The sequence below is a fragment of the Chlorocebus sabaeus genome, chromosome 9 (genome assembly GCF_047675955.1).
Source record: "Chlorocebus sabaeus isolate Y175 chromosome 9, mChlSab1.0.hap1, whole genome shotgun sequence".
Taxonomy (NCBI): domain Eukaryota; kingdom Metazoa; phylum Chordata; class Mammalia; order Primates; family Cercopithecidae; genus Chlorocebus; species Chlorocebus sabaeus.
In genome coordinates this window covers 125,321,886-125,344,317 of record NC_132912.1, presented here as the reverse complement: position 1 = coordinate 125,344,317, position 22,432 = coordinate 125,321,886, and the positions used below count along the sequence as shown (strand labels likewise).

Genomic DNA, 22,432 nt, shown 5'->3' with positions numbered 1-22,432 from the left:
CCGTTTGAGACACATGATGCACTTACTCACTATCTGCATCTGAAGCATACAGGAATTCCTCCGTTAATCACACTGTGTCCTCAGCAACTCCTCACAGAGTTGGCAAGACACTGAACTTGCCCACAGGGACTTACAACTGCCTGAGGCAAAGTCAGGTTCCTTTCTAGCTCCCTCTTGCCAGTGGATTTTCCACAATCGGCCTTTTCAAAGCCACAGCTCCCCTCCAAGCAGAGGGAATGTCATTAGCAGGAGACTTCACCCTTTCTCATTTTTCAGGACAACTCCATTGCCCACAGCTCCAAGTTAAGAGCATTTTGAAGTATTGTGTCAGCAGCTGCTGTGGCCAAGACAGTGATTCTGGGCAGTGTAGCCTTGTCCCCAAATATCGGTGGATTCTGATTAAAGAATCAGCATGAATCAAAGAAATGGGTTAACTTTTCAGCCGAGGAAGAGTTAGAAATTGGAGGTGGAGATGAGGAAAATATCATTTCCAATGTTGAGATAACCTCTTAAATATGTATGAAATAGTGAATACCAAAGCATCCTCTGAAAACTCAAGCCAGTTTGAAAAAACTGAAAATTATTTATCTGGACCCTAAAAATTGCTTAGGATCAGCTACATGATGTGGTATAAAGTTTGCTAAATGAGAAATAAGGAGATCAGTGCTCTCCCCACAGCTCTGTTCCCAACCAGCTGTGTGACAGTGGTAAGCCACCAGGCACTCTGTGACTCAACTTCCCCATCAGTTAAACGAGTGCATTGAACTAAATGGTCAGCAAGGCTCAGGTCTATCATTCATTTAATTAGCTGCGTTCAATGGAGTTAGGTGTTGACTCAATAGTTGCTGACCCCTCACCATCTGCTTAGTGTGGACAGTAACGACCTAAGTATTGTGTTACAAGAAGGCCAGGTGGTGCTGGCATAGAGATATTTTCACTGACCCAAATTCTCTGAGATGCGGAAATCACCTCTGAGAACAAATTCAACCCTTTGGAAAGAGAAGAGGTCAACAGAATGCCAAGCTATTGCCTTACTGGCCATTGTCAATAGCAAACTTGTTGATAAGTGTGATATTAATTGCAGTAAACATTAATTACCTGGAGCCATTCAGAATATGCCCACAGTTTACCATGTATGTGTATGCCATCTTTCAGGAAGTCTACATGAAAATAAATGTAGATTCGGATTTGAATTTTTGAAGGTTTTAGAAAATGCCCTGGATTAAGTACTTATTTATCTTAACCACCACTTACCTGAGTTTCATAAATACATCCAGATGATAATATTTGATGAAGAGATAAGTGACCACAAGACCCTATGAGAGTCTTATGCTCAGTAGATTATGCTAACGGTGATGACGAATTTAGAAAGTCTTTGACATAAGCACTGGAAACAAAAGAAAGCTCTGGTAATGAGTTGCTTAATCTGAAATTTCTAACAATCCCTGTTCCCTGAGAATGCTGATTAACAAAGAAGACTTGGAGAACAAGTGATCAGTTAAATTTTTACCAAAAGTTTGTTATTGGATTATCCAACAGACGAAAGCAAAATATAAATAGGCTGGGCATGGTGCCTCACACCTGTAATCTCAGCACTTTGGGAGGCTGAGGCAGGTGGATCACTTGAGGCCTGAAGTTCGAGACCAGCCTGGTCAACATGGTGAAAACCCATCGCTACTAAAAATACAAAAATTATCCGGTGTGGTGACATGCCTGTAATCCCAGCTACTTGGGAGGCTGAGGCAAGAGAATCACTTGAATCTGGGAGGTGAAGGTTGCAGTGAGCCAAAATTGTGCCACTGCCCTCCAGCCTGGGCAACAGAGCAAGACCCTGTCTCAAAAAACAAAAAGATAGATATTTTGGAGGAAAAGAATCTGATAGTAGATTTTCACATAAGCTGAAAGTAGTCATTATTGAACAAGTCAGAACTTCTTTGAACTTCCTTTCACTTATAAATTGACATTGATTTTATTTAGAATTGCTTTTGTAAACAGATGCTATCATTTTTTCCATTCCTAGAGGCTATATAGCTTTTAATGTGGTCTCACCCCTGACTCACAAGGGCCCTGTGAAATCAGGCAGGGCTCCTCTATGATGATGGTGTCAGAAGTGGGTGACTAAATTGGGGTCAAACAAGCTAAAGAAGGCTGAGTGTGGTGGTTCATGCCTATAATCCCAGAACTTTGGGGTGATGAGGCAGGTGGATCACTTAAGGTCAGGAGTTCAAGACTAGCCCAGCCAACATGGTGAAACTCCAATTCTATTAAAAAAAAAAAATTAGCCAGGCATGGTGGTGCACACATGTAATCCCAGTTACTCAGGAGGCTGAGGTAGGAGAATAGCTTGAACCAAGGAGGCAGAGGTTGCAGTGAACTGAGATTACTCCACTGCACTCCAGCCAGGGTGACAGAGCAGGGCTCCATCTCAAAACAAAAACAAAAGCAAACAAAAACAAGCTGGAGGATCCTGGGGTAAAACATCTGGCTAACAATTTGGATATGACCAGACGTTTACCTCCATTTCCTGAAGAGACACTGCATTTGTTCTATAATTCATCCCTAAACCGAATCCGTTGCCCTCTTCAGGGATCCCATAGCAACTTGACTCTGCTCCTTCCCTCTCACTGACTGGCTTCCTCCTTCCACATGCCATCCATCTCAGGTATAACCCACTGGATGACAAGACATTTCTGTAGCCAGTGCATAAGCCCAATTTAATCATTCTAGTATCCCTAGTACCTAACATACTGTATGTACTTCAATAAATGATTGTAAAATCATAACGAGGCAACATTTATATTCCTTAAGAGCTGGCACCCAAATTTATATTAAGGTAAATTGTTTTTCTTGGGGAAAAATACCTTACAGTTTATTTGGGGCTGGAAGGGGATACTTGAGAAGCCTCCTAACAATGAAAGAATGGTTAGCCTCTTTGCTTGAGGAAATGAGAGGAATTTTGTTTTTCCCTTGAAAAGAAAAAAAAGAAGGGAGGAAGAGGAGAGAGCTGCTAGTGAGATGTACCCCACTGCATAGGGATGAAGGGCCTTGTAAAACCCCATGTATCAAGGAGGCTGTGGGCTTTGGAGACAAGAAGTGACCTAACATGCTGTTGTAAGTTGTTTGCTATGCAGAGCTCTACAGATTCCTCCCCGAGACCCTCATCATCAGAAAAGCCCATTAAATTCATGACTATGTTGTATGAATGAGCTTCAGGGACTGTGTTTGTGAATTGAGGACAGGGTTGAGTTTTGTGTCAGGCAGAGAGTTCAGAAGAGAGACAGCTGTGTGGAAATGGTGTCCTACAGCCTCCTGGCAGTTTGCAGAAATCCCAAAGAAGGCTTTGAACTTCAACCAGAGGGAAATTGAGAAGTGGAGCCTGCCTCATCTAGAGCCTAAGAAGCCAGTGAGCTCAAGCTAGATTTGGGGTTACAGACTGAATGAATGAGTAAGTGAATGAAAAAATATAGGTGCTTAGAAATATAGGCAGCTTGAATATTGGGTTCGCCATACTTTATCTCAGTCACCCAGCTATTTGCTCTAGTCAGTTGACCATGAACACAGAACAAGATCACCATCTGTTACCATATTACACTGTTTTCAGAGATGGTTCCCTCTGTAGAAGAATTGGTCCCAAGTCCACCTTGCCCTGGTCAGGATGGGTTTCTCACCTGGCTCTTGGAGAGCAGCCCTGGTGGCATTGGAATGAGCTACTGTTTGCCCTGCACATGGACCACTTTACACTGAGAATGCACTGCACTGTGTTAAGAAACTGGAAGGCTTTAAACTTAAACTTGACCACTTTGGAGTTGATAGAGTAGTAATCAAAGTAGTTAGAAAATAAAATTAATGTGAATGAGGTGGCTTCTGCTCTGGGGGATGGGAACATCTAAATTAAAACTGTATGAGTGAGTCAGGGTGGGGCACAGCAGTCATGTCTATTTGTAATGCTGTCACCAAAACCTTGACAATGTAAGAGATAAAAGGGAGCACTCAGGGCTGCCCATAGACAATGTAGTTTGGCACTAGATGCCTTGGACTGTAAGGTGCAACAGATTAAGCAAAGGAGAACCTCTTAAGTTCCCCAAATCCAGAGCTGCATGAAAAAGGAAAAAGAATAATTTCTTGTGATGAATTTATGAGCAACACTCTACATACCACACACAAGATATTTTATAGGAAAGGAGATCATGAGGAAGTTGAGTGCCTATTTTTCCTCTTTTATCTCTTTCCTGGATTTTTAATAAGTGTTTCTTTTTTTAATGCTGTATCAGTTTTAATTTGACTATAGTGGAATCAATTGGCATTCATCAGGTCTCATACAATTTCTTCAACCAGTAATAATTGAATGAATGCATTGGATTCCTGTTGGATCATGCAGCATCCTGTTGGATGCTGCCCCTGAACTTCAAATAGAAGTTAAAAAATGGTAGGTGGTTTTTATTTCATTTAAAAGCTAAGTTGTAGCTTTGTTGGCAAATGGAGATTTTGTCTATTCACTGCCCATTTATGTCTTGGAAATTACTGGGAGCCAGTGAACAGTAATTGCCTTAAACATTCACAGGGGAATGTAATTAATCCTTACACTCTTATTACCAAAATGTCTAGTGAGTGACAAGACGCAGGATGCCTAGAGGATCTTCTGTAATTTGGTAGAGAGAAAATTTCATATGAGAAGAGGAAAGGAGGAAGCAGAAAAGCATCGGTGGTCTTTGAAACACTTTCCTTCCTGGATGAGATTACCCTCTAACCCCTTCTGACCCCAGGCCCAAGGATCCCAAATATGAAGTTATCTTTGAAGTTGGGAGGGCGTGTGTGTTTTCTGTAAACTTCTGCTTTTCTCAGATCACTACTCTGGTCAAAACCTTTCATGGTTTCCTATCAAGCTTAGCCATGCATAAACATCTATGCCTCAATGTCAAAGCTACTGGCAAACCATCCAATAAGTGTCCTGTTAACACCTACCATGAGCTCAGATGTTGGAGGGGTTATATAAACCCTGGCTGAATCATCTAGGACATCGATCTCAACATCTCTGAGCTTCGAGTTCCTCTCCCACAAATGGATTCAGAACAGTACCTGCCTAATGGGGCTCCTGGACATGTTAAATGTGAGGTATTAGACAGTAATTCTCAACTAGGGGTAATTTTGTCCCTCAGGAGGTATTTGTCAATGTCTGGAGATATTTTTGGTTGTCACAACTGGCATCTAGTGGAGGGTAGAGATGCTGCTAAACATCCTGCAATGCACAGGACAGCCCCGTGACAAAGAATGACCTGACCAAAATGCCAATAGTGCTGAGGTTAAGAAACCCTGATTCAGAACGAGGCCCAGAACATGATAACAGCTCAATATTAGCATTGATATAGATAGATACCTGTATATCTATATAGCTATATATGGGTGTGTGAATATATATATACCCTTGTTAAGGGTAGAGTCCAGACTGTATATATACTTATATATGGGTATATACAACCCATATGTACTTACATAGGGGTATATACACACCCATGTCCACCTCTATATGGATATATACATATATAGAGAGAGCCTGGACTCTACCCTCAACAAGCTTATAAATAGTTGAAGAATGAGAGAAATACTCATAAATGATGAAAATGGGTGCCCCACCTATCCAACCTTATCTCCCTCTGTGCCATAAATCTCCAGTCTCAGCAAACAAGCCTTCAGCGTGTTCTGAAATAGAGTGCTGAGACGTCACCAAGAACCTGGATGTAGCGGCAGCAGACATGGGTGGGAACAGCTGCTTCATTATCGGGTGAGCTGTGGGATCTCAGCCAAGTTTCCAGGCAGTGCTCAGCTTCATGTTCCCCATCTGTGAGTAGAGGCAATAATAGTGTCTACCTCATAGGGAGTTGGAGGATTAAATGCGAAAATTTATGAGAAAGATTAAGAACAGCTAATTGAGCATGAGGCTTAGTGAGTACTTCGTAGTTACTTCATATTAGCTAAGAGTTTATAATATCTGAATCTCTGTTATTGTCATTGGCTCCAAGCTGCCTCACTTCCTGCCTGTCCCACAGGCTCAGGCCAAGGCTACAGCTAGGCAGCCATTTCTCTCCATCCAAACTACCACCATCTTTCACCTGGACTAATGCAGGAGGTTCTTCAAAGGACCCTCTTACAACTCACAATCCACCCAGCAGCCAGAGTGATATTTTTAAAACACATCATGTTACTTCCTTGTTTAAAACTTTATGTGTTGAATTGTGTCCCCCTTCCCGCAAAAGATATGTTGAAGTTCTAATCCCAGTACTTCAGAATGTGACCTTTTTTGGAAATAGGGTTTCTACAAAGGTAGTTAAATTAAAACAAAGTTGGGAGGATGGGACCTAATCCAATATAACTGGTATGCCTGTAACAAGGGGGAATTTGGACACAGACACTTGTGGGGGAAGAGGATATGAAGAAACATGGGGATAAGATGGCCATCTACAAGTCAAGGAACACCAGAGGCTACCAGAAGGTGGGACAACAGCCTGAAACACATTCTTTTCTAGCACCATCAGAGGAAGTGTGGCCCTGTTGACAGCTTGCTGTTGGACTTCTAGCCTCTGGAACTGTGAGAGAAGTTGCTGTTGTTCCAAACCATCCAGTTGGTGGTGCTCTGTTACAGCAGGAAACGAATGTAAAACCCTTCCATCCTTCTTCTTGCTCTTAAACAGGATCCAAGATTCTAACTGTGGCCTATGAAACCTCCCCTGGTCTGGCCCCTGGTCCTTTCTCTGCTCTCACCTTTCTCTCCCCCCACCTTCACTCACTTCAGCCCCACTGAACCTCTTTGAGCACCCAGAACAAGCCCAGCTTGCTCTTGCTAAAGATCCTCTGCTCTTGCAGGAATGCTCTTTCTGCAGATATCTGGCTCCACATTTTGGCTGAAATGTCACCCCTCCAGAGACAAAGGTCACTGAATGCTTAATATATCTGGGCTTCATCAGCATGACAGAACAAATGGTCTTTGCTGAGCTTCCCTCACCCACAGATGATTGCCAAGGTCAACAATATGTCCCCAAAAGGCAGAATATTTGATGGGCAAAGACAATTTCCTCATTCCTCTGCTGGATTCACTTTTCCACTGGTCATGTTCAGTTTATCATCACTTTCTCATTTTTATTTCTTCTCTTTAACCACTCATTTCCTACTGGATACCTGAAGTATTCAGTAAAGATGAGATTAAAACCTCAAGTTCAAGAGCAATATGGGGGAAAAAAAAAAAAAAAAAAAAAGCTGGCCAGGCAGACATGACAGGTGACACTGTAGATAGTTTCTGGAATGACTGCTCCTTGGGGCCCCACCAACCTCCTTCTGAAACCTGAGCCCAGTGCTGCCTGCGTGGGCAGCCTCACATTTGTGCTCTATGAGTCTGCCCTGCTGGTGATCAGCCATCCAACCACAGGTGGATGCTCAACCCAATTCACACAAATCAGTCTCTCCCTGGAAATTTCCAGACAGAAATCAGAGGCGCAGGTGAATCTTTGCTGTCACTTTGAACTATGAACAACAATATGGCTTGAATCTGCGTCCCCCCATTGTATGGGGAAATGTACCCCCCATTTCCCCAATGTTGGAGGTGGGACCTGGTCAGGGGTGTTTGGATGATACGGGAGGATTTCTCATGAATGGTTTATCACCATCCCCTTGGTGCTGTTCTCATGACAGTGAGTGAGTTCTCTTGAGATCTGGTCATTTAAAAGTGTGTGGCACCCCCACCCCCTGCCTCTCTCTTGCTCCTGCTTTGGCCCTGTGAAGTATCTGCTCCCCCTTTGCCTTCTGCCATGATTGGAAGCTTCTGAGGCCTCTCTGGAAGCTCAGCAGATCCCAGTGCTATGTTTCCTGTACAGCCTGTGGAACTGTGAGCCAACCAAACCTCTTTTCTTTATAAGTTACCCAGACTCAGGTATATCTTCGTAGCAATGTGAGAATGGACTAACACAGACACACTTGGGAGCTGAGCTGTGAGGCAGCCATCCTCTACAGCAAGCACAGAGAAGAGGACGTTGCCAGGCTGGAGGGGAGGAGAAAGTGAAACACAAGGGTCAGGCGAGGTGGCATCAAAAACAGACAGGTGAGGGCAGCTTCCCAAATTGCTTCCCTGTCTCCACTGCCCCTTCAGTTCTGAGACTTACTCCTGAATCCTTCAATAAATTTCCTCATTTTTTGCTCGATCTACCTAAAGTGTATTTCCGTTACTTGCAACAAAAGGACATTCACTAAGGTAATAGCAAGTGATTCTTCTCAGCATTCAGTCAACCTGGAAGAAGCAGGTAAATGGAGGTAGATAAATAGATATATTAATAGATTGACTTACATGGAAATATAGATATAGGAACAAATGTTGGTTGTGCTTCTTGCTGGTGTCATTATCCTTTTTTGGAAGAGCATGATAAGAAGTACTGAATCAGGCTGGGCATGGTGGCTCATGCCTGTAATCCCAGCACTTTGGGAGGCCAAGGTGGGCAGATCACCTGAGGTCAGAAGTTTGAGACCAGTCTGGCCAACATGATGAAACCCTGTCTCTACTAAAAATACAAAAAGTATCCAGGTGTGATGGCAGGTGCCTGTAATCCCAGCAACTTGGGAGGCTGAGGCAGGAGAATTGCTTGAATCCAGGAGACAAAGGTTGCAGTGAGCCGAGATCATGCCACTGCACTCTAGCCTGGGGGACAGAGTGAGACTCCATCTCAAAAAAAAAAAAAAAAAAAAGAAATACTGAATCAGATTGGCCAGCCAATCAGTTGGGTCCCTAACTGCTATAGTTTGGATGTGTATTCCCTCTAAATTCCACATTGAAATGTAATCCCCAGTGTTTAAGGTGCAGCCTGCTGGGAGGTGATTGGATCATGGGGGTGGATTTCTCATGAATGCTTTAGCACCATCTCCTTGGTGCTGTCTTTACAATAGTGAGTGAGTTCTCACAAGATGTAGTTGTTTAAAAGTGTGTGGCACCTCCTCCCCAACTCTCTCTGTCTCTTGCTCCTGCTTTGCCATGTAAAGTGCCTGTTCCCCCATTGCCTTCCGCTTTGATTGGAAGCCTCCTGAGGCCTCCTCAGAAGCAGATGCTGTTATGCTTCCTGTATAGCCTGCAGAACCATGAACCAATTCAACCTCTTTTCTTATAAATTACCCAGTCTCCAGTATTTCTTTATAAGAATGCAAGAATGGCCTAACACACTAACCCAGCTATATTATAGTATAGTAATAGCCATTAAGTCAGTTCACTAAAACACTGAACTTCCATCTCGTTGGGAGAGGATGTCTTCCCAGAAGGCCGTGGATATTTTTCAGTAGAAAATGGTTCCAGGAGCCTTCAAAGATGTCAAGTTAACCAAAGAGCAATTGGAGACGGGCACCAGCCTACAAGCGAGGAGTGAAAAGGTTAGATCCCACCTCAAACATCCAAGATAGCATTTGAAGTTAACTTTCCACTCAAAGCAAAGAGCATTTAACTGATTCTCATCCACAAACATTATGGAAAGTTTCATTTTATACATAGCAGGAACTTAAGCATCATTTGTAGGCCAACTACTGTCATGAGCGACGCAGAACTACTGGTTTTATGGAGAGTTGGCTATACATATGGTCATGCACATTTGAGCTATGATTGGAGAGGTTTTATTCCTTAATCTCTACATTTCACAGAAAAACCTTAGCTGGGTATATTCGTAGAGTTACCAACGTCTGTTCAAAATGTTATGTGACAGCTGAAACAACATAGGTAACTGGAGGGTGGCGATCACACAAACAAGGTGGGCTTTTTGTTTTACTCCATGCAGAGGTTTGTAAGGAACCCAGTCCCATATGTAGTCTAATGTGTTTTCGACCAGTGGGAGATAGTAGAACTTTAACACCGTCACTATAGCATACTGCATCACCACATTGGCAGAATGGTGATCAGAAAGCCGACACCTTCTCAATTGTGTGTCCCTGCAGGTCTTTTCCCAGCTCAGGGGAGAGAAATAGCCAGCCAGGCTGTTCTCCTGCCTCAAAAGAGACCTCAGACAAACAAGAATCCATCTGATTTTAAAGACAGGTCGGAAGAGGCTGCATGATCATGCTCAGTGATGCCCAGGCCCCCAAACTGTGATAGGAAGATTGTCAAATAAGAAACCAAATCCCAATGTAGCTTTAAAAAGATTGATATGGTTTGGCTGTGTCTCCACCCAAATCTCGCCTTGAATTGTAGCTCCCATAACTCCCATGTGTTATAGGAAGGACACAGTGGGAGGTAACTGAATCATGAGGGTGGGTCTTTCCCATGCTGTTCTCATGATAGCGAATGAGTCTGACAAGATCTGATGGTTTAGAAATGGGAGTTCACTGCACAAACTCTCTTTTTGCCCGCCACCATGCACATACAATGTGACTTGCCTCTCCTTGCCTTCTGCTATGATTGTGGCTGCTCTGCAGCCATGTGGAACTGTGAGTCCATTAAACTTCTTTCTTTTGTAAATTGCCCAGTCTCAGGTATGTCTTTATGAACAGTGTGGAAACGGACTAATACAAAGACTATTCAAAAGGCTTATAGCAGTACTGAGAATGCTCCAACCAGAGGATTGGCAAGGATCTCAGAGGTCAGAGAGAAAGGAGCTTGGTTTCTAGGGAGGATGACAGAAGCTGGAAGGACTGAGGGTGGGAGACAGGATGAGCAGGTAGTGTGACAGGTGACCAGGAATGTGTATCTCATGGTCAGCTCATTTCCAGCAGGGTCTTTGGGAGGATTATTCTGCTTTGCAGTTCTTGTTTACCTTGAGGGAGGAATCAAAGGTGGGGAAGCTGTGGGGGGAGACCAGCTTAACTAAAGTTTGGTTATGTCAATTTGGCAAGCATTTCATTTCAATTGATAAGGGAGGAAAACAGTTCAGCTAATCATTGAAGAGAAAGAGTGAGAATCTGGGGTGTCTGGGTTGCCCAAGGAAAATGTGGGATCATATGAGTCTTATCTAAGTCACATGGGTGAGGGTGGTCTTTCTAGTAAGCCATTCTCCAGAACAAAAATGGTGAAGAACTTTCCTTAAGCTTGCTGTTTTCCCATATCACAGATAAGGAAGATTAGTCTCAGATAAGTTTAAATTGTCACGATAATTGTACCTACCACAGTGGATGATCTAGGATCAATTGTGTTCTTACTTGTAAAGTGCTTAGCCCATAATTGAGCCCATAATTTCTGCCTTTTAAGCACTAGGTGGATAAACACTTTAAAAGTTCCCTGCATCCTGAGAAAACCTCTTCTCCCTCCAACCAGCACCCTCCACGCTGCAGTTCTTCACTCTTCCTTCAGTGCTCTCATCTCTGACACTGAGGATGGAGCTGTCCCTCAGCTCTTCAGACTTCAGGGGTTTAGAGGAGACTCCTCTCCTGGGAACAGGCTCTGGAGGTGGTGTTCACTTTCTCTGCCCAGGAAGCTGCCCAGAAGGGAGGGCAGAGGGTCCCTAGGACTTGGAGTTGCAGGGGGAGAGGGGAGAAGGAACAGGGAGGAAAGAGTGGTGAGCACCTGGTAGAGAGGGTGATCTAGGGATTATGAAGTGCTTAAGCAGATAGTCAGTTACTTATTCCACTTTCCTTTAGCCAAGAACATGCCTCAGAACATGATTTTTAGAGGTGAGCTGTTTGGATTCCAACCTGAAAATGCATAGTCTCTGTGTGAGAAGAGAGAAAGCATGAAATTAGATTGCCCACATTTACCTCGTATCCTTCTTGTCTAATTGATTTTCCATAAAAGGACACTAAAACAGAAAACAAAATGCAAAGCTGGGAGTTAGCTGTAGGTCAAGGCAGGAGAATCTGTAATGACCACACTGTGAAGAGGGACTTGAGTGCAAAGAGATGGAGCTGAGCAGGGAGAGGAGGTGGCATTGCTGTCCCCATCCCTGGGAGCAGCCCTGGGTCCCTCAGGGAGAAGGGAGGAAAGAAGGACTGGCTCTCAGTATTTACAGACCAGCTCACTCACTGGTTTCTTCTCGTTTCTTTGATTCCACTCAAAGTGCAATATCCCCACTCTGGAGCCACAGACAGAAAAGTCAGCTCTGACCAAGGCAATCTTCACGTCCTAGTTTTTGATAAGGTTTGTTGTTTATCACTGAAGTTCTCCTGTCCCTGAAACCTCTTATTCTGGGCAAACCAGAAAAGTCAGTCCCTCTAATGCTTGCATGAATATTTCTTGTTTTACATTCTGTAGTGAGGCCAATAATCAACTTAATGTTGGAGTAAACCTATTGAATACATTGTTTTGGAGTTAGGAGAAATAAGCCATCTTAATTTATGAAATTTTCACCATTTCAGGGACCTGTCATGGACTTGAATGCAGGAGCCCTGAGTGCAGTCACAGGGCCTCCCTCTGGGATGTGGCTCTGTGGCTCACACTCATGACGGACGTGTTGGCAGGAGCCCAGCCTCTGCATCAGATGGCCCTCATCACAGTCCTAGCTGGCATGACAGTGTGTGCCTCTGGAGAAGTTATTTTCAACTAACTTTCTCAAATCCTAGGCCAGACGCAATGGCTCACACCTGTAATCCCAGTATTTTAGGGGGTTGAGGCGGGTGGATCACCTGAGGTCAGGAGTTCGAGACCAGCCTGGTCAACATGGTGAAACCCCATTGTACTAAAAATACAAAAATTAGCTGGGCAAGGTGGAGTGCACCTGTAATCCCAGCTACTAGGAAGGCTGAGGTGGGAGAATTGCTTGAACCTGGGAGGCGGAGTTTTTGGTGAGCCAAGATCACGACACTGCACTCCAGCCTGGGCGACAGAGTGAGACTCCATCTCAGAAACAAACAAACATACATATAGAAAACAAAACAAAACAAAACTTTCTGAAGTCGTAAGTAAATTAGGGATAGTAATACTACCCCAAAAGACGTCATGTCATGATGAAATTAGACAACCTGTATGACCTTATTAAGGTAGTACCTAGAGAATGTTGTGTTGAATAAACATTTAATGGTTTTCACTATTATTATTCCTTTGTCATCTGTTTCTATCTCCAGTTCACACATGAGAAAACCATGGTAGACAGAGGTAAAAGGTCTGACCTGGAGCCACATGTCACACACAAAGTCCCAGGCTACCGTGTGCTGTGCACCAGAGCTAGAGGACAAGGCCTACCTGCAGTGCCTCCGATTTGTACATTTAGAAAAACCAGAAAAGCCAACCAAAACTAGGATTTGTTTTTTTTTCCTCCAAACATATGAGTTTCAGGTGATCCTTCAAGCTCTAAGACAAACATTCTGGAACGACTTAGATGACACGACAGAGATGCTGGTTTCATGTGAGGTTTACAGGATCCAGATGCTCCTTCCAGTTTCATGGGTGGAGGGAAACTCTGCAAGGTCAGCTCTGGAAGGTCCCTGACCCTGTGTCCTCCTTTCCCCTGGTCACATTCAGAGAGGACTGTGGGCCTCCTGGGGGCTGACCAAGCATCCTGGGGAAAAAACCAAAACAACAAAAAAAACTGGACCCATCCAGAATGAAGACAAGGAGCCAAGCCCTCTTCCCTCCCCAGATAGACCTCACCCGTGGTGAAGGAAGAAGTAGCCGCTTCAGCAATGTGCCTGAAATGCACTCAAATACGCCCAGCACAGGCCCCAGTGTGAGCTCTGCCCTTTCTGAAACACTCAAAAAGATGGAGGGAGCATCTCTCTCTGTGTTCTCTTTGTTCCTAAATTCACCCCATTCGGGTGACTCCACCTCTGCTCACGGCACCTGCTCAGCACATCCTACTCCGGCCTTTCCAGACCTCCCCATGCTGGAGGCCAGGCCTGAGCTCCACCTTGCTGGGTAGCCTGATGTGATCAGCATAGCTGGGTGAGCCCCAGACCTCACAGTGTCTGCAGCTGCCACCCACTGCCCAGTGGGGGTGTCGGGGTCCATTGCTTCTTGTGCTGCTGTTTGACTCTGTGTGAGTGGTTTCAGTCCTCAATTGAATACAAGCCTCTTAGGGATGGGGAATGTGTACTGTGTGTTTCAGTGTGTCCAGAGAATGACTCACAGGGCACCAAGTATAATCTCAGTCCAGGAGGCACAAGTTTCTTATTTATATATATTTTATGTATATATTTTATATATATATATATTTCTTGTTTATATATATTTTCTAGGATTATATATTCATATAGAATATGTATATTATACATTCCTTATAGTATATAGTTCATATACTACTCACTTTGCATAAATACACTAGAAAATGCCACAGGGCTTATAATAAGATCAATAGAGAGAAAGATGGCTTCTCAGAGATACACGCTTCTATATCAAGAAGATAGGAATGATAAAGAAAGTTATCACATATGATCTTCTAACTCCAAAGATGTGGTTGTACAGAAATGCTGGGACAGAATCCATATCTTTTTTCTGGAAGGGTCACAGGGTCACACTCCCTCTCCCTCACCCAACGCTGGTCCAGGAGAACTGTGACTCAATCTTATTTCTGCAGTCCCAGGTGTAACCTCTGCCCAACATACGCAGAGCCAGGCTCGGGCAGAGCAAGGGAGCATCAGCAGGTGCCTCTTCCCCCCACCTACCTATTAATGTGTTGACCAAGCATCAACAAAGTAATATATTTCAAAGAAAGTGGGTGGATGACTGGGTTCTCTGGAGTACTTGATGGTGATGATGTTGGAAGAAGAGTGATAGAATGTACTGAAGGCTTCACAAATCCTGCCCAAGGACTCAGACCCTGGAGGTCCATCCAGCACTTCCACATACTCTTTGCCACATACAAATCCTCTGGGTCAGAAGAAAAGGCAACCATCAGCATTTGAACTTGTCCTCCAGCCAGGCTACCACCTCCCTCCACCAATGAATCCTCACTAGATCCCAACAGTTTTGCTCAAGAGAAGTGCAAGGGGAGATGAGAACGAAAGAAGGAAAGTTTGTCAGTTCTTCAATAACGCAAGCAGGGGCCCGACCACCCCCTCCATCTTCCCAGAAACCTTCCCCTCCACCAGGGCAGCAGGTAGCTTCCCAGTCTCATGATTTCCATGTCTTCTAGGAAGCCCAGTCCATGGCCCTAGGATTCCAACCCAGGAATTTTAGTCAAAACATCAGCTGTGTTTCAAGTTCCCCAAGCAGAGAATGCAGCCAGCAGAGTGGTATGTTTCCTTAAACCACAACCTCTGTGTCAGGACAAAAATCATCAGAAATGAGTGTGTGGACACCACTCCCTGGTTCCTGCCTTCCTCTCCGCTGGCAGATGGGACAGGAAGAGGTGAAGCATGACCTCCCACTAGCATAAGTTTGGCCTTGCTTACCCACGGCAGAGGAGAGAGGGATCTCCATCTCCATCCTGTGAGAGACAAGCTGCACATGGGAGCTCTCAGTACTGGTAGAACTCCCTACTTCCCTCTCCTCCCTGTGCTTTTCCAGTCCTGATCTCCACCCCTCATCCTCAGCCCCCAGCAGGTCTCAGTTCACAAGAGAGGGGCTGGAGCCTTTCTGGGGTATAACAAGGCAACAAAGAGACACCCCACCAGGATACACACAGGGCTGACTTTATACTAGTTTTGCTGTTGGCCCAGCCTGAATTCCTCCTTGGTGCCAAGGACAATCAAATTCAAAATCAACTTTGAAAAGGACAAAGGGACAATGTGAGAAAATGTCCATAGCTGCCCATTCCTCTGGCCCTGGGGAAATTATGACACAGGAAGTACACAACTCTTTCATTCCAGGTCCCCCCTCAACCTCCTTCTCTCCTTGTTTCCCCATCTGAATCTGTTTGGCAACACGTCCTTTTTTGAATCCCTGGGCCTCAAGTTGGGCAGATAGTTTAAACCCTGTATTTGAGGCAGCTGTCTTGAAGTGTCCTTGATCCCATAGAACTGCATAACATAGTGGGATTCTGACCCCATAGGCTGTCTGGAGGGGACAGGACCTCTGGGTCACACAGTTCCACCATCTGTCTCATCCACCATTGTGGGCTGTGTTTGGCTTGGTCTGGAATTGATGGAAATGTGGTTTCCATGCTGAAATCAGTGAACAGTGCCCTGGGATAGCAATGCAGTAACTTACGCTGCATTGGAAATGCCTTCTGTGGCTTTATCACTTCATTCATTCATTCATTCATTTAAGAAAAATACCTGCAATCCAAAGACAGACTCCTAGTAGACACAAATGAAGTCATAGGCAAGAGTAATATTACACTAGTGTAGAGCATTCCAGGGGTATTATGTAAACTCCTGTGAGAAAAAGATCTCTCCTCCTCTGCAGAGAGTTAGGAAAGTGGTTTTATTGTTTTGGAGGTTGTTGGCCTTGAGCTAACTCATGAAATACAACATGAAAACCCTTTGCAGAGGGCAGATGAGTCTGGCAGGGATTGAAGGATGCATTCCAGGCAGAGCGCAGGTATGACCAAATGCAAGGAGCTGCTGGACTTTGGTGTGTCCAGGAAACTCAGTGTAATGGCTCAGCCCATAGCAGGGTCCAGAGAGAAGTGATGAGAAGTGAGCAGAGAAGAGAAGCCAATTGTGAAGAATGAGAAAGGCACGACAAGAAGATAAACTTTGTTCGGAAAATAACGAGTCAGTGTAAAGCTTTCAACACGAAGTGAAAATGCAGTCAAATTGTGTGTCAAATGGTTGTCGTGGATGGGTGGAGGGTGAACCATGAGAAGTCAAGATGGGATCCTTCCTAGAAATAACAATGTCATCAAAGAAAACTCACAACCCCGGTGCTCACTTGAGTTCTGGAATGGCCACCATGACTATGTCCCCGGGGTTCAACTCGATGATCCAGACACATTAAGTTTTCGGCCCAACGTAGTTGAAGATCCTGCCGTATTCATCCGTATAGTGGCCCCCACAGTCACTGGGTGCTACAAGAGGAGAAACAGGGCCCAGGCACTGCCGGGATGCTCTAAGCCTGGGATTGGCTTGTGTCATTCTGGGGGCCCGTGTCGTTACTGATTCTCCCAACTTCCCATCCTTGGAAAGAAAATTCAACCTTAATGGCCCAGTCTGATGGCTCCACAAACAAGGTGGGCTTTTTGGTTTTAGTCTATTTGGAGTTTATTAGGGGACCCACACTCATTTTAAAGTACAATTTTTTATGACGAGTGGGAAATAGAGGAACTTAACTCCGCTTACTAAAACTTTCTCACCAATTGTATTGACCGATTGGTGAACAGAAAATCAGCACAAACACTATCTTTCCATTTCCCTACAGATCTTTTCTTAGGGCAGGCTGGACAAATAACAAATAGGCAATGCTCCTGCCCCATTAGTAGTCCAATCCCTGAACAAATGAGAATCCATCTCCTTGAGGTTCAATGATGCCTCAGGCTCCGAAAGTGTGACTAAGGATGAAAAGAGCACTTTCCTTGAGTGGTCAAATGTGTTCTGGTTTCTAAAGCACTTAGCTTGTGCCCAGCAACTGGTTAAGCACTAGGTGAATCCACCAATCAATCAACAAGGCACCCTGCATCACAAGAAATTGCTCCTCCCTCTAGCCTGCATCCTCATGGAGAAGCTCGAAGGAAGAGGGAAGTACTGCAGCCTAGAGAAAGCAGGTTAGAGGGAGGAGCAGTTTCTGACACCGAGGATGGAGCAGTTCCTCAGATCTCCAGACTCCAGGTGTTTAGAGGAGGCTCCCATACTCCAGGAATACAGGCTCTGTGGAGTGGCAGCTCCTCTCCCTGCCCAGCAGGCTGGTCAGACAGGAGGGCAGAAGAGACTTCGGGGGGCTTGGAGGTGTTGGGGAAGTTGGGAGGAGGCTCATGAAGGAGAGCACTGAGAGGGTGGGAGGGGGAATTAGGGATTATGAAGGTTGAATCCAATTATCAGGTACAGAGGCACCAAGTCCTTTAGGACAAGAATTGTCCCTGGTGCATGCCCTTCTCATTGATCCATTTGGATTTCAACTCCAAAACAGTGTCTCTGTGTGAGGCAAGGGAAACAGGTTAACAGACTTGTCTGCATTTACCTGTGGCAAATGGAGCTGTAACAGTTGTGGCTGAAAGACAAAACAAAAGAAAAAAACAAAATGAAAATCTGAACTTACCAATGGGTGAAAGCAGAAGAAAGGAAAATGACTACACTGTGAAGAGGAGCTTGAGTGCAAAGGGACAGCGCTGAGCAGGAAGAAGAGATGGCATCACTGTCCCCATTTCTGGGAACAGCCCTGGGTCACCCAGAGAGGAGGATGGAAGGAAGGAATGGCTCTCAGCACTCACAAATTCACAAACCAGCTCACTGAGAGCATTCTTGTTTTTCCCATTCCACTCAATTAAAGTTCAGTTGTCTCACTCCGGAGCCGTGGTCAGAAATGACTGCTCTGATAGAGTGGTCAGCTTGTCTTAAATTACCTGAGACATTCCTGATCTTTTAGCTAAAGATCTCACATCCCACTTTCCTGGGAAAAAATAAAAGTCAGCTACCATAACTGTGATATAAACACTTCTTCTTTTAAATTCTATAACAAAACCAGTGATTAATTTGATTTTGAAATAAATCTGTTGACTAAAATTTTTAAGTGAGTAGAAGTGAGCCATGTTTATTTATGGAAATTTCACTATTCAGGAACCGGAGTTAAACACCTGGATCCAAGCCAGCCCTGCATGCAATCTCATACACCCCGCAGTGTGCATGACACCGGGCTCATTGTCAGGCTATGATCTAGCAGGCAGGCGCACGGGTTCAGAATCAGAAGGCACTGGTTAACTGTCCCTAGCAGCCTAGAGCTGAATGGCTTTGGACAAAATTTTTACTCTCTCTAAGCCTCAGTCATTCATCTATACAATGGGCATCTTGATTTTAACTACCTGACAGGATGAAGCTGGGTGTATGACCCCATGGCCCAGTGCCCAGCACAGGGTAGTCTGGGACACACCTGATCTGTCACTCTAACACTTTCAAGACAGTTGCTTCATTTTCCAAATTACATGATGTTTATTTACTGAGTAAATTAGCCATCCTCATAATGCTACAGAACCTATTCTGACAAGAAAGTCAACCAGGACATCTTAGCTGTCCTTGCTGGGCCTGAGACTATATTGGTCCTTTGTGGGTGCAAAGAAGAGTCTCCCCACAGTTGGGGCCTCTGCCAAGTTGGTTCTGGAAGAAATAAATCATGATTCCCCAGAAACCAGACCTCAAGTGCAAATCCTGAACATGCCTGTCATAGTGAGTGACATTTCTGTACTGTCACCACATCTACCTTAAATTCTTTTCATCTAGATTCTTAGGCAAAGGCCTTGAGGCATGGGGAAGAAGCCACCCCTTAACAATAACTAACTACACAATCTCTCAGGCTGTGAGGCTAATGATCACTCCAGGGAGCTTTAGTAATGAACTTTTCCAAATTTGCTTGAATGGAATCTTCTGCTTCACTAACTCCTAACAACAGCCCTGTTGAGGCACCCCAATTCTACAGCTGAAGTTAGGAGAGGTTGGGTGACTTGGCCAAGCCCACGCAGCACTCATTAGTTTCTGCGTTTAAGCTCAGCGCCTCTGCCTCTTTTTCATCAAGTTGTCTTTGTGTCTCCTGACTTCACCAAGGACAAGGAAACCAAATGTCAAGCATATTAAGTTTTTCCACCAAGCTCTCAGGGTTCCTGTGACCAGTGGCCCTAAGGCCTCACTGTAGCCCCACTTTAAACAGAAGCTGTAAGCTGGTATCTGAGTTGGAAATGTAGATGGGCATCTGAAGCTTTAGCCAGAGGTGGCCACGCAGAGCTGGGGCCTACAGCGAGGCTGAAATCCTGGCAGGGGAGGAGAGCACCTGGTGACGGGGCAGCCCCTGACGAGAGTGTGCAGTCAGCAAAGCGGAGCAGCGCAGGAGAAATGGGAAGGTTGGAAAGGACTGGGCGAGGGCAAGAGAGGAGAAAGAAGTGAGGAGAGTAGGAAACAAGGAGGTCAGGAAGGAAAGGGGAGAGGAAGAGGAGGACACAAAGAAAGAAGGTGGGGAGAATGAGGGAACCAGAGAGCCAGGAGAGGAGAGACATAGAGACAAAGAGCTCTCCCTGAGGAAATCTATGCTCTCTTCCTTTCCTGCCTGTATTCAAAATCAGTTGGCCAATCCTCATGCATTTGACACAATTCCCAGGGCTCAGCCCTCTAGAGGACAAGTGACTCCCTCTCTTCCAGGCATTCCCAGCCAGCGGTGGGAGCTGCTGGTTATTGCTCCTCCTGAAGTTGCTGCAGCAGCCATGTGACAACTCACTGGGCAGATGCAGAGCTCCCTCCTGCTGTGAGCTCCCCTGAGGGCCACAGTTACCCCCTCGGAATTCCCCAGACACATTCCATGCAGGGCACCCTCACCAAGACATTGCCTGCCATCAGACCACCTGGAAAGCCTCCAAAGCAAGACCATGTCTGATTCTCTCAGATGCTTCTGGGTGAGGCCTGCAGAACCAGCATACATTGATTAAGGCAGGAAGGAGGGTCACAGAACACATCAAAACAGGGAGCTCAGGAACCCAGAAATGTTTGAAAATCACGATGGCATCAGCACAATGACATAGATATTTTCCTATTTGTCTCTTCCTCCACCAGCACTAAGTGAAACATTTTGTATGGAAGAGAGTATCTTTCAGCTAATCAGCCATGAGCTTCTTCCTTGGCAATAAGCAAATTTAAAAATCTCTGCAGTTAAAAACAGTGTGAGGTCCAGGAGAAAGGGCCTGGGGCCATGAGTTACCTATACTGCACAGCAGTGGCCAGGCGAAGGCTCTGGACAGCCTCATCCTCAGCAGGGCCTGGCACCAACCTCAGGAGTGAGCTCAGCTCTGCTAGCTTGGGGTTATGGAGAAACACCCATGAAATCTGATCTTCTCCCTCCCATCTGGAGCCAAGATTAGCCAAGCTGTAGGATCTGAGGGTGCTGCAGGATCACCTGGGTGGTCTAGAGAGGGAGGGGTGAGGTGTGGCTAGATGCTAATCAACACTGATCTTTCTCAGCCGGGTTCCAGGTCACCTAGACAGAGATATAATGGCCAGGTGCTCCTTCTCCTTTCCCCGCTAGGCAGACTCAGGGGAAGTATCACAGGCTGGCCTCAATCCGTGATCTCCTACTGGGGCAGCCCTCTTTCTTCGGGTTAACTTGTAGCATTTGCAGCTGTATTACGTTGCAGAAGCCTCACAACACCCCAGAGGTGAGGCAGGCCAGGAGTCCTTGGAAAACTGAAGATAGAGACCCAGAGAGAACCAGGAGACTTTCCCAAAGTCACAGGGCATTAGGGGCAGAACCAGGGTGAGGCCCTGGACTTCTGACTGCCCATCTCTCCCAGAGCCCTCTCTGTGTCACTGGAGAGCAAAGGCATGAAATCAGGTGCTTGAGCAGATCAAGGTGTGAGTGGGTCACAGTGGGGCCACTGCAGGGGCAGGCCCACCCATATGGGAACGTCCAGCTGGATGGCATGAGTACCTGTGTCTGCCTGTATTGCATGTGTGTCATGCCAGGATCCACATGGCTCAGTCCCAGGGCAGGGTCACAGTTAAAAGAGGCTTCTGTGGAGAACAGGCTGGAAATTTCTTAGAAGCTTACACAGAGAGTTCCCTTATGGTCTAGAAATTCCACTAGCTGTATAAAGAGAATTAACAGCATATGTCTAGGTATAAATTTGTACATGAATGTTCATAGTAGCATTGCTTATATTAGGTAAAGAGGGGAAACAATCTAATATCAATGGATGAACAGATGAAGAAAACTTGGTATAGCCGTAATGGGAATTTATTAATCCATATGAAGGAATGTGAGCCAATTTGCCAACCAAAGACTGACCAATTTATACAACAACCAGGACTTCATGAGGACCCATTTTCCTAAACTCTAACCAACTCCTGATTTTGTGATATCTTTTAATATATCTTATAATCAAATATGATGGAAATAATACCTAATGTTATAAAATGCATTTCCCCAAAGTCCAATGGGGCTGGCATCCTTTCAATGCCTCCACTCCCACAGCAGCTCTTTTGGAAATGCCTGTTCATATCTTCAGGACAATCTTGTATTGCATCACTCGTCTTCTTATGGATCATAGAAGCCGACCTTGGCCTTTCCTTCCCACAACTTTACTTGCACAGGCCCTGATGAGTTCACAGTGTGAAGGAGCTTTCCAACTCAAGTAGCACAGACTGACACTGCTGGGCTGGGAGCTCAGTTGTTTCTCCCTACTCAGAAGTCACTGAAAATGGCTGTTTTAGTGTTAAGCCCCCATGTATTACTAAAGTGAGCTGCAATACTTCCTCACAATTCGCCTTCCTCCTCTTACTCCAGATACCCTATCCCATTACCCCTCATTCACCCTACTCCTGGCCCTGGGCTGGGAAGAAGTCAAAGCTCCCCACCATTGGATGTGAATGCCCAGATGGAGCAAACGCTGGAGCCCACGGAGAGGATGCATCCTTCCTCTTCTACCCCAGCCCAAGGATCCTGCCATGGGCTCCAATGTGTCAGGATAGCTATGTATCTTCCAGC

General features: G+C 45.2%; 1 protein-coding gene across 1 annotated transcript; it reads right to left on the bottom strand.

Annotated features, from left to right (window-relative positions):
• Positions 1 to 14,544: 14,544 nt before the first annotated feature.
• SPADH (spermadhesin family member) lies at positions 14,545 to 20,696 on the bottom strand. The gene is given in 4 exon segments (XM_038008868.2): positions 14,545 to 14,746; positions 16,694 to 16,829; positions 17,936 to 17,965; positions 20,651 to 20,696. Coding segments are annotated over 4 exon segments (414 nt in total).
• Positions 20,697 to 22,432: the final 1,736 nt, after the last annotated feature.